The sequence below is a fragment of the Patagioenas fasciata genome, chromosome 7 (genome assembly GCF_037038585.1).
Source record: "Patagioenas fasciata isolate bPatFas1 chromosome 7, bPatFas1.hap1, whole genome shotgun sequence".
Taxonomy (NCBI): Eukaryota; Metazoa; Chordata; class Aves; order Columbiformes; family Columbidae; genus Patagioenas; species Patagioenas fasciata.
Window position 1 is genome coordinate 7,838,494 of NC_092526.1, and position 13,339 is coordinate 7,851,832.

Sequence of the window (13,339 nt, forward strand, 5' to 3'; positions counted from 1 at the left end):
TGGCAGTCTGGAAGAAGCAGCTCCAGAAAAGGAGAGTGGACAAAAGAGACCCCTGGCAGCTTAACAACACAATATACTTTAACTCAGTGAAAATACAACCAAGGCTTGGTGGTGTCATTCTGCAGCCCTTGTCTGCAGATAGGAGACAAATGCAGTCATTGCAATATTTAAGAAACAAAACTGATATTACTACAGGGAGAGAAAATGAGTTTGAACACTTCTACAGCCTTTAGTGAAACACAACTTCCAGTTCAAAATGCAGCACAGTTTTGGTTGTAGATAGAAGAAAGGAAATAATTGAAAGACATATTTGCTTATGCCTGATTAAAGTTCACAAAGCCTCCAACACTTTCAATTTCCCATTAATTTTAACAGTTTCTGCATTTTACAAAATTATTGTGATATCAAGAATATAAATTTGTTGTATTGTGAGAAGAGCATACATAAATAGCAAAGGATCCACATCAATCTAGACAGAAGTTTCCTCATCAGAAAGACTTCAGAATGTTCAGTTTATTTATTTAAATGTGCTTTTTTTTCCTCACAAAAAGAACTTAATAGGTTCAGAGAGAAGGTATACTTCTAAATTTAGAGTTATGCTTTATTGTATTGATCAAAATAAATTTGCTCAATTATATGAGTAAAGAAAACTCACCTTCCAGAAATTATCTACTTTGCCATAAACAAGAGATTGATTCTGCCTTTTGATGTCATTAATGTGTTTAATGTCACTGGAATTCAGATGCTGCTCTACCACAAATCCAAGGAAGCTGTTATCCGGAGTGTGAGCTGTAAGAAATGGAGCATATTCAAAACCTTTTACAGTATCGGTTAATGTTACAAAAGCATGAATTTTGTCAGAAAAGTAGGTATAAAGAACACACTATTCAACAGATCGCTTCCTTCACATTCATACTGAGAGATACATTTGTTTGCTTTATTATCAAGAACAGTTCTTATCAATCTAAAGTCCTGCGGCATATGTCTGCTGAAGTAAGCAGTTATCTTCTGGCTCGTTTCTGACAATAGAAGTTCTGTAGCTCGACCAAGGCCAATGATAATGATTTTTTGTGTGCTGAGCTTTATTTTATTATTTAAGAGAACCAGAAGAAATCTAGCTTGACAATCTCAGAGATGTAATAGCAATAACTTGAAAAAAAAAAACCCTGGATTTATATTTGTTAACAAAGCTCTATGTTGCTCAATGTCATAAATAAATTTTAGTAAATTTCTTTGGTTCACCTCCTGTATTAGAAGAGCTAACACCAACCATCCATCTCACTGCGTATTATGTATCCATGCTAATCACTATTAATAGCCTACGAAGTCACATTATGCACATCAGAATACAAATTTCACAGTCTAATTCTCTCAGATACATCTATCATAAAATATTGAAAAGTGACAACTGAGGTTGACAAAATTATTATTAATCCAGTCCCCAAATAAAAAAAGTGCATGCAAAGGAGGTGCAATTTACCCTCAGTTTTCTCTTTGCAAAGTTAACCCACCCCCCCCCAAAAAAAAAAAAAAAAAAAAAAAAACAAACCAGAAACAAACAAGAAAACCAAAATAAAAAACCCCTCCAAACAACAAACACAGCATCCCAGGCACACAAAACATTCTATTGCAGTTATGAGGTTTTGTTTTTTGATTCCTGAAAATCAGCCAAATGGATAAAGCAGCGCAACAGAAAAACCATGCACAGTGTACACTTCCCTCTGCCACTATATTTAGTCTTTCAAATGACAATTACTCTTTTTCACCACAAAATGCCTCAGCAACAGCCAGGCACTTACTGCGACCCAAGGACTTTTTAGAATTTAGCACAGCAAATGGCACATTGCAAATATGTCTGAAAAGGGGCATTTTTCCATCGTTTCATATTTTCGGATGAGAGACTGCATTCAAAGGAGAGGCAAGGCAGTACACACTCCAAAGAAAAATAAAGCTTTGTTAAAGTTAGCACTTAGAACTGATGGAAACCAGTGCCTCAAACACCACTGACAAGAAGCACCCAGATTTTTAAGCAAGATCATTCAGTTTTCAAAGTACCACTGCTGTTTTTTTGCATAAAAGAATTGAAATAAAATGCATTAAAAGGGTAATCCCCCCTCCTTCATGCTTCTGGAAAGCTCAGAGAACAGTCAAGCATTTGGTAATACACCACAGGTTTGAATATGGCTTGTTTGTTGCTCAGTAATAATTTTCTGCCCTTATAATCAGAGTTCTCAAAACATAATAGAGTCTGGAGCTCGGGAAGCTGTCCAGGGTTCCAATCTGTCAGAAGATCTTTACTGATGCATAACATGCACTTTTAATCACAACCACACAAAGATGGTGCTATCTCTGCAGCAGAGAACTAAAAATAAAATTAAACTTTAAATATCACAGAACACTGACTCTCTGAACCTGGTACAAAAAGCAGCAAAACCCTTGAATAATCTATAGCACTGGAATCCCTCATGCTTCAGAGTGAGTTTGCCTGCAACCTATTTACCGCTCTTCCTGCAAAGGAAATCCAGCAGTCACTTCCGGTAGTAAAAACTAGGAATTATTATTTATTGAAATTCTGATATGCTCATATTCTTCTGAATATTCATTGTGAAGTGATTTACTCCAAACAAGAGACCGTAACATTAGCCTTCTTCAGTAGATCTTCTCTATAGAGGATATTTTCTTCTGCATTTCCTGGAGCCCGCACACACAGCTGTACCACCAGTGTTCATGCAACTATTTTGTTCCATGGCATCATCACCCTTGGTGCTATCTTGACCAGGACCTCAGACACAAATCTCTCAACAGTCAAACTACTTAAATGCAGCACAATTGAGCATCTGGCTCCTTTTCCATTTAGGTCATAAACTAATAAATATTAGCAAATTAGGTGGATACAGAACAAGCTCTGCTTACTAATGTCCAGACACAAACTCTGCAATCACTTCCAAGTCACATTTTCCCACCACACGTTTTGAAACTTGCTTCAAAACAACTGTGAATGCAGCCTTTCATCTTTTGAACAACCTTCACTTATATTTCTCTGGAAAAACTTGCACAGCAAATGTTGACAGACAAAATCTGCCTCTCTCAAGAATTTTACAGGGCAACTGAAATCAAAAGCGTGTCGACCAGACAGCAGCATGTACAATTCCGCTGTGAAAAGCAGAAAAGTTTGAAAGACTTGACTATGAAATCTGATGAGAAAGCAGAGCGCATGACTCAACTTTGGTCTCAGACGGGGTCCACCACCAAACTCAGCAGGTCAGGCTGGTCACCGGCAAGTGTTTCTCTACGGGCTTGGGCTGAGAAGTTGCTGCACACAACAGCATGTGCCTTCCTCTTTCCTAAGCCTCACTTACCCTCCAGCTGGCTGGTGGTGAATCCTTCTGCATCTTCCAGAGATAACAAACTTGAGCCACTACTACAACAGGCAGGAGAAAGAACCTTGTGCCATACAAAGACTAGGGCTGGAGCAGGTCTCTGTAATCATTTAATCGGACCCAACTTATTTTGGTTTTGATTTAGGTATTTAACAATGCTGCAAAGATGCTGAAATCTACTATGTGTTTTTCAATAGCTTTGTACACTGCTGGCAAAAAAAATGCAGATCAGCTCACCTCAGGATGAAAGCTCACACCATGAAAACAAGCTAGGTGAAAATTTGAAGAAATCCACAAAAAAAAAAGACAAAAAATATTTTTGCTGAGTGCTAGTTTATTAATCTTAAATGCGAAGAAATAGAAAAGGAATTGTGTTGCCCAATTGTTGGGGAAAAAAGCAGAAATGCAACATAGTCACAAGGTTCAGCTTAATGTGATGAAACACAAGAGCACAATTTATAAAAATGAAATCTAGCTCCTTAAAAACCTATTTCTCCACAGCAGAGAGGCAAAATTAACAAAAACCAACTCACTGACACTTGAAGGAAAAGCCAATTACCACTTTCCACAGGTACCCTGAAAATAAAGTTCCCTACCATTATTTATATTGATGCTGTTATTTTCTGAGTGTTGGGTGAAAGCATGATACAGCCTTTGCATAGTCTGCAGACACTTATTAACATTTGTTATTCTGCCCATTTATCAGTTGCATTCTATTAAACCATGAACTTGCCTTTCAAAATACAAAAAATCTTCTAAATGACAACATTCCTTTATAAACCTCCAAATTATTTACAAACACTGGGATACTTACGGAACATTGTATAAAACTGCTGTGGATTAAGGTTCCACTTTCCCCATGGTGTCTTATGGCCTTTAGCCTGGGCATAATGGGCATGGTTAAACTCTGGTTCAGTTCCAAAGGAATCCAGAACTCTTAGCATACACCTAAAAGAAAAAAGAATTACTGCTGATATACTTGCATATTATATATAAGCAGGTGTGTATAAAGACATAGTTATTATAATTAAGAAGATGTGTTTTGGTTTTGTTTGCAACTGTGGATGATTTCTAAACTGAAGGTACATTTTAATTTCAAACATTTCTGTTCATAGGACATTCACAAAGACATTACGATCAGCAAATTCAAGGATATAGCAGACATTCAAATAGCAACCCTGGAGCTTATTTTGGGTTTCTTTGTTCTTACAGAATGAAGTTACGCTTTAACATCCAAGTAGAGCTTATGGGAATGTTACTCTGGTCACCTACATTTGTGGGGCTCTGAAGTGGAATTCAGGCAGAAGAAGAGAGGATTCTTCACCTATTTTCTGATGTTCTACAAAACCAATGCAACAGTCAAGGGCCACATGCCAAGATCAGAGCACAATAGTACTTTGTCTTAGACAATTGTATTTGGTCTCCAGGTGCTGCCTTTTGGGTCAATTAGACCTCCCGGAGAAGCAGTGAAGGCAGTTTAATTTGTTGAACACTTCCAGTCAGACAGACCGTTTATTTGTTTATGAAAGATTTTGTCACAGACTTTTGAAGAAACAATATAGAAGTCAAGTACCCGCAACAACCAGTATGAGAAACTGAGAGAAACCTTGGCATTAGATTACAAAGGGTCTGGAATGAAAGATTCACACAGTCCTTTATTTAAAGTCTTATTAATTCCTTGGAAAAAAAATCCTTCATTTACAAGTGGTTCTTCTCAAAAAATAGCCCATAAGTACATGAAAGGCAGAAAAAGCCTCATTATGAAGAAAAGGGCATACATTCTAGCATACAGATTCCAGGAGATACGTTTCCAAAATGCAGCCTGCCAGACCTTTGATATGGCTTGGACAGGAACTTTGTGGCTGTCATACTGACCATGAGCTCCACTGCAAATGAATCAGATTATACAGCTCCAAAGCTGCTGATTCTATCGTTCTTTAGCCTTCCACAAACAACATTTTCTGAAAAGAGTTACACAGAATAAGTTCCTACATCATGTGCCTCTGTGTTAAAATGACACGACCTCGTATCACTGGGCTTGTATTCCTGAGGAAGGGACATGATTTCACAGGCAGAGAGCGGAAGTAACTTCAAAAGTTAGTATTAAAAATGGCGATATTTTGCAGTCTTCAACATTTCCCATGCCTGAATTCCATATACATTCTGTTCAGTAAAACATCAGGATTTTGGCTTTAAAACTCCAACCCTTTGTCAGCTTTAAAAGATGAAAGCATTTGGTCCCAAAAATATATTTACATATTTCTTATATGGTGCTTCTTTCTCCAAATTATCCATTACACTGGGAAATAGGATAAAACAACAGCAACACAATTCTCATATGAAATACCACCTTTGTATTTGAAAGTAGATACAAATTTACTTTTTTTTTAATCTTTAGAGAGATCTTTCAAGCAAATAAAAAGTCAAAATACACAACACATTATGATTCACCAAACAACAAAGCTGACAGATCAGTTTTTGTGCAGTGTTTTATGTCAACTGTTCTCAATGAAAATATTTTACAACAGTAGCAATTATCTCTGCATCACACAAAATACTCCAGCAGGACCAAAACAACTTCTGCACTGATGAATCATTCAGTAATAAAAGCCCTCTTATTTCCTGGCAAGTCTTAAAGTAAAATTCTTATCGAACATGCAGCTTTTGGCCAGGTACTTGAGTACAAGGGAATGAAAAAGTGGTGAATGCTACTAAAACCTGAAACATTACCGGAGTTTGTCAAATTAGATATGTAAGGAGCGCTATATTGCATGTGATCATCTCAAAGTGCTTTGTTTCCTCCCTTTTTCTTTTTCCTGTTTTCAGATGTAAGGTATGTAGCACTAATTGTTCACAAGGATATGTGTAACTTTCTCCAATACACACAGGGTCTCTGAAGCAGGACAGGAAAGGTGACACATCAGAAACTGAGCTAAACCAGGAAATGGGGAAAACAAAAATATTTATATGATTCTGCCATAAAGTCAGCCAGAAAAGACAAAAAGATCGCAGCAGAAAATGCAAGTGTGTGCAAAATCTTACAAAAGATCGAAGGTTAAAGTGGTGAACCTAATCCCCCAAAGAACTGGTAAAGATTTAAAACTTAGAAATGAATGTAATTAATGTCAGTTTTGCTGAACTGATGTTTTAACATACATAGGAACACCTCAGTTACGTGCCCAAGTATTATATTCTCCATTTGTTTCACTTAGTGGCTTGAATTTCTTTCAATCAAACTATATTAAAACAAAACTTTGATAATGTTTTAGCATTTCTAAAGTGAAATAATTAACTTTGAAAACGGAAAACCAGTGTTTTTTTAAACAGGGATATTTTTAAAATAAAAATGTTAATTTAGTATGATTTAAAGTTTAGTTTTTCACTCAGTTGGCACCTCTGTCCTAAAGTGTCACTTGGCTTTAGCAGGAAGCTGCAGATAATTCCAGCATGCTTGGAATTGGGGTCAGACTGATTAGTCTATTAAATGACTAATTAAAAAGAGGATTGCTGGGTAGCAAACTACTTATAGAAACTTCCATATAAAAGCCTTCTTTCTTCTAATATGTTAGAAATGGTAATTTTGGGGCATATAAAAAAATGTTGACAAAAGTAACCTAGGGTTAGCAGAATTTTTAAAGTGACTGTTTTTCCATAAATATGCATAAGCACAAGCTGGACTGTCCTGGTGGAAGTATTTAGACACATTGATTCATATCCTCCCACTCGAGGTTCTAATTTTACTCTACTTACATATACTTAACCTTCATGTCCACAAGCAATGCTGCCCAGCATAAATAGTTGAATAAAGGGTACATATAGACCAGTAGCTGCAGGCATTGTCTTGGGAGCGAGCTGGCCAAAACACAACCAGTTGTGGTTTGGAAGCTCTGTAGGTGCATGGAGCTGGGGCACAGCAACGTGCCGGCGCAGATACACAGACTCCAGCCTGGTTTGGCTTATGTCCAGCCCACTCAGATCACGAGCAGCTCAGATCTGTCCACAGAAATCCTGGCAGATGAACACATTAACTTTCAGGCCACTCAGTACTCGCATTTAAAAAATGTAAAAACTTAGTCAGAAACTAATTCTCCTAGAACAGATGTATTCTAGAGAACATGTAAGAAGCAGGAATGTTGCTCATTTTTCACGATAGCTGTCATGTTAGTTTATTTCAAGAATAACACAGTTGGATTTTTGGCATATGGGAATGAGTCATTGCTAGAGAGACTAGAAAAACGCAAAAATTACCAGATTCTTTATGTGCTGTATGGAGGATGCGGGTGCTAACAGAAGCAATGAGTTGCACCCCTCAAACTATATTAAGCTACTAATTTTTATGTTGCTTCATTGCACATAAACAGAATTCAAATATCCAGACTTCAGAACTGAAAAATACAGCAGGTTCAGACATCCTTCTGCTTGAAAATAAGGTGCACCCAAAAACGAGATCTGCTTTGCTATATTCATGGATTTTACAGCACAAATTATACCAGAGATCAAGCCTGTACTAGCAAGAGGCATTGGTGCTACAGATCTCAGATGCACAAACCAGTATTTCAGCTGTTGAGAAATACTTGGCTCTCAGAGCTGCAGGGTCATTCTTTCGAGCCAGCAGTTCTAGAAACCTGATTTGCAATTACCAAAATTTTACTCAGTGCTCAAGTTCACTCACAAAGATTATAAACAGCACTCTTATCACAAGACCCTTCTGAAGACATAGGTGTATTCTACCACTGTATTCCAATCTGAAGTGAATAAACAAGTTTTTATTTGTAATTGAGTCTGGTCTGCATAAACCAGCCTGAATTGACTAGCATGTCTGCTGAAAAACTATATGGCATAAAGCAAAACAATTCTTTCAAGACAAAGAATTATTCCTCCTGACATTAAATACAACTGAGTGAGAAAGCAAAGTTTGTAAAGAACAAGGGTGATAAGGCACCTTTATTTGTGATAATGTTTATTTTACTGGAATGAATTAAACATATAATTATGCTCTCACACTGGACTTCTTACTTTAAACTTAAAAATATTTTGATGACAAAATTTATGAGATAACTCATGATGCTAAGAAAAAAAAATGATTGCAGAAGGATCCTCAAATAGGACTTAGCTTGCATGAAGCTATGAATTAATTCTTTTGCTCTAAGAAATTCTGGACCCCGTTTTGTACACTGAACTTGAGGAACAGTATCAGGTAATCAGATCAACAAATGCAATAAGTTTGATGAAAGGTCTACAAAACCTGAATTATAAGGAACAATCCAAATCCCTGAATTTATTTTGAAGAAAAGCAAACTGAAGGAAAATTCAGTATATAAGATGTTTTAGAGGTTGGCAGAGAGGGGAAAGAAGTAATTTATTCCCCAGAACCATAATAGGCAGTAACAAACAGTTTTCAAGAAATCAAGCCAAGAAAAATACTTTAAAGAAAAGCTTAACAATATAAAACAATGGCTGAGACATCTTTTGGAGTCTTCAGTAAAAGATTAGGCAAAAATCTCTCAAGAAGGACAAACACATCTGATTTACTTTTCAGCAAGGGTATGGAATAGATGGGATCCCCTTCCATCCAATGAAATCCAGTGTTGTAGAAGAGACATAGTAAGTATTTTTTTTTCTCATCAAAAGCCTCATAAAAACTCCTATACTAGCTTAAGTTATTTATTTAGAGCTAAATTTAATTCTACTCTCCTAAACCAGAAAAAGTCAGTCATTACCACAAATTAGGAATCGATGAAAACCAGATTGACAGTTTAAGATTTAATAACTTGTGAAATAAGCAAGAAAACTTGAAGAGCTAATCTAATGATCTCAATGACATGGTGTATTTCCATATCTTCATTACAGAATATACCAAATAAGAAATGGAAAGCAAAGGGGAAGAAACATTTTAAGTTTATAAATGGTTTTATACCCTGACCAGAATGCTGTATGTAATTGCCTAGTGACAATTACATCTGGCAGACAGACAACCAACTGTAGCTCAGTGGAAAATGGGATTATCTTTATTAGCAGGCTCCTAAAAACCTGAATATCCGTTTACTCCTCTGCTTCAAAAAAGAGATTAGGACTAATCTAATCTGCAACGTTGATCGCAGTACTCTCATTTAAAATTGCACTGAAAAGATCCAATGCTCTAGAAAATCCTGACATAGACAGAAAACAATTTTTCTGCCTGCAGTGAACACCTTTCAATGCCTTCCTTCAAAGACAACTTACTGGACTGTACAGATCATGAAACAGCTAATTTGATTAGGTATAGAAAAATCTAAGTCAGTAATTTAGATTTGGTTTTATTTCATGCTGATACGTATTTGTACAACACATGGGATGCTTGCTGATTTGAAGTTATTGACAAAAAGAAATGTGGTTCTAAAAGTGCACACTCTAAGAAGGCTGTACGAAGTAATTTCTTGTGGCTATCATCTTCCCTTTCTAGTGGGAAGATGTTTAAAGATCACAGAAGCAACAACTGCAGTTACCAGGGGGGTTTCTTCTTTACACATACCCCTGAAGACAACTCTCTGCCCAGTATCTTAAGGGATGAACAGAAAAAATGGCATTGCTGTTGTTGAGCAACAGTTCGAATAGATAAATCTCCACAATCTTCAGTTCAGTATGGCTGTAAACCCTGAGGAGTCAAACATGCCTTTGGTATTCCAACTAAACACCAAAACCCAATAATCTCTCAGCTCACCTACTAAGGTACAGGACAAAAAGTGTGGGGAGGTGGGGAATGTAAAGGAGGAAGGGAAAGAAAGGCAAAAATCAGGCCTCAATATAATATAATTCATTAAGATTGAAAATGTTTGAATCCAAAAATGCCAAATTTGCTGGGGGAGATAAAGATGGGAAGCAACAAACAGGCAATAGCCCCTATATTCCTAAGAGTGAAAGACAACAGATAACCACATTTTTACTTTTCGATCAATTCAAATTCACATGGATGTACCCACCTGAGTATTTTGACATGTGTTATTCAACAAAAGCTCTTTAACAAAGCAGTTAAGAGGTCAAATAAGTGTTATACTTACTGGTAATGCACCCATGATGGACCAAGCGTTTTCTTAAACTGGGTGAGTCCAACAATATCAATGTAAATGAGTTCTACAACTTTATCCCCCAGAGTAGGGCAGCCAGATCTGTTGCCTACAACCTTCTTCATAATCCTAAACAAAGAAAAAAGGAATATGGAAAAGCATTACTTTCCAAATATCTTAAATAGATGCTGTAATGCTATTTATACCAATCATTCCCTTTTCCAAATCAGGAATCATGTGAGAACATCCAAATGCTAAAGACGATCAGAACTGTTTATATATCAGTAAAGACCTCATTTTCACCAAAAACCTCATCTAGTTTAAACAAGAGAGTAATATGTGTGGAATGTTTCAAAATAGTGTGCTTGAAATTATTTGAAATAATTCCTGATTTCTATTGACAGCTTTATAGTGTAAGAACTCTCTATAAAATGATGCGGTCATGTTTGTTATAAAAAAATGAAAGGTACAGAAAAAAGTGCATGTGCTCAAACTTAAAACAGATGTTGTATGCCTAATAATGTCTTGCATAGCAAGACAAAGACAAATGAGGTAAAAATTCGACCTAACATAAGTAATGAACTACATCAAAAGTAACGTGTTTAAAGGATTTAAACCTTTATTTTAAAATCCAATACTCATTGAAGAACAGCAGAAACTGAAGAAGAGGACACAGGCTAGGCTGTAACATTTCCTATTGCAGCTGGCTAAGGCACTTGGAATGTTAAAGAATAAGCAGCTTAGTTTGAATTTTACAACATCCATTTATGAAGTCTCAGGAGCCTGAAGCTACAATGAAAACACATTACGCTTTTCATAGCACATATAGTTAGCTCATTAAAATAATCTTATCGTCTGTTTAGTGAATTATCATTTTCATTTTATGCCTCAAGAAATTATATACTGCTAATAGAAGCATCAAGAGTTTACAATTCTTCTTTTGCATTCCAGTTTCAAAAGTGAAAGTAATCTCCTTACTCCTTGAGCTCTGCCAGTGAAGCTGAAATCCTGATGTCATGGCCCAGTAAGTAGAGAGATGTAATTAAATCACTCCACTGGACTAATTCACCAAGCGGGCCACCGCTAAACGCATTTTCTGCAATCTTGAATCCAGATTCTTTTGTCAAAAGCCCCAGATGAACAAGAATCTGGAAAGAAAAGTCATATGTTAGAGCTGTTGACATTAAATATGCAACTAGCTTACCTCACTGTGCTTTTTCTTTCTATTAAATTCCAACTATGGCCAAAAAAAAAAACCAACCAAAAAACCAATCAAAAAAATCAAATACTCCTGTCAAGATAGTTTAATTGTGTAATGGATTTCTAGAACAGTAGGTATAAGAATGTTACTACATTGTTTTGCAGTATTGTCTGCCACCAGATCAGTAATTAAACTTGTGAACAAGCCATTGAGAACTTGGATGGACAGCCTAAGGGTAACATGATGCTTTCCCAACCTCCCGTCCCTGTTGCCACTGGAGGAGAGTTTCCTCTGTAGTTCCTCGAAATCTGTGCTTGTCTTTGCAATGAAGCACAGAAGTGGAATTCCAAACACTTTGCTACATACCTGGGCTGTTATCTGAGTGTGGGTATATACAGTACCAGGCATAAAAACTCCCAAACATCAAAAACCTTTTCCACCACTCTTTAAAAAGCAGCAAAATTCAAGTAACCATTTTATTCTGATACGTTGCAGCTCCCAGAGCTGAACTGGACATATTAGAACAAAGTCATCCTGCTTTAACAGCAAAGGACTTTTAAAAGCAAAAACTAAGCACTAGAGCATCCCATCAAAAGTGCCTGTGCAGGGCAGTACCACTTCTGCTTATTTGTGAATTTATGGATTCTTAGATGTTATATTTCTTTAATAAAACAGGCTGGAGGGCTGCTTCAAAGAGAAGGGTTGCTCCTTGACAGGGGGTGAGCCTTCTCCAGGGCTGCACTACGTGACAAACATTAGAGTGGCAACATGAGAACCAGACCTTATGTGAGGACTGAGAATCTCGAGCAGAGAGCTGAGGTGCAGCCTGAGAGATGGGAGAGACATGAGTGCATGGCCTGCACATCGTCCTGCTGTCAGTCAGAACCCGCTCCCTAAGAGCAAGCTGGGAAGGGAAACTGTTGCTGTGTTGACAACTTTCGGCTTTATCTTAACTGGTTGAGGTAATTAAAAAACAAAACAAAACAACCCCCAAACTTTTCAGTTCAAGAATCTCACTATTTTTAAATTGAACGCATTACAAAAGGTCTAAACTGATCCAATCCAAAGTAGTGGCCAGTTTGAAGTCTACTCAAATCCAAAACAAAAATAAGCTATTTAAAGCCTCCGTTTTGGACAAAGATGATGTACAATTGTTGTTTTCTATGGCTATGTAAAACACTGTATTGGCATCAGCTTGAAGTAAATTCACAGTTTCTCCTTTTACAAACTTCTGCATACTCTCTATCCAAAATAAAAGAGGTTAAAAAACTTACTCAAACATTGACTCATGGAAAGTATGTAAAACTATTTGTAATGCAAATAACCATTGTAACAATAATTTCAAAGAGTGAAATACTTCTTGAAAGGAGGTAGAAGTATAAACACCAGCCTTTTAGACATATTCGGTACTTCTACTTTGAAATTACTTTTAGAAAAAGTAACTTAAAAGAGCCTATAAGACTGCAAGTGGTAGGAATGAAAAATGTTTTCATTTACCTTTTTTCGTTTTCTCTTTTCCAAATTTTGTTTTTCTGCAAGCGATTTAATTGCTTCAATCCAAGTATCAGCCATCCGTCTGATACGTAACATCATCCACCTAAATTCCTCATGTCTTGACATCATTTTGTAGAGATTATCGAAGTTGATACGAATTTCAGCCTTCAATTAAAGCATTAAAAAACCCTCAAAATATTATACTTCAAATATTGGACTTT

At 36.6% G+C, this 13,339-nt stretch overlaps 1 protein-coding gene across 4 annotated transcripts in view; it reads right to left on the reverse strand.

Annotated features, from left to right (window-relative positions):
• Positions 1–13,339, reverse strand: part of MGAT5 (alpha-1,6-mannosylglycoprotein 6-beta-N-acetylglucosaminyltransferase) — a 122,596-nt gene that overhangs the window by 34,811 nt on the left and 74,446 nt on the right. For all 4 annotated transcript variants that reach the window (XM_065840549.2, XM_065840551.2, XM_071810780.1 and 1 more), the window contains 5 exons: positions 13,122–13,283; positions 11,402–11,571; positions 10,418–10,552; positions 4,195–4,328; positions 656–789 (listed from right to left, as the gene is read on the reverse strand). In XM_065840549.2, the coding sequence (XP_065696621.1) occupies positions 656–789; positions 4,195–4,328; positions 10,418–10,552; positions 11,402–11,571; positions 13,122–13,283 (735 nt within the window). The remainder of the gene's footprint in view (positions 1–655; positions 790–4,194; positions 4,329–10,417; positions 10,553–11,401; positions 11,572–13,121; positions 13,284–13,339) is intronic.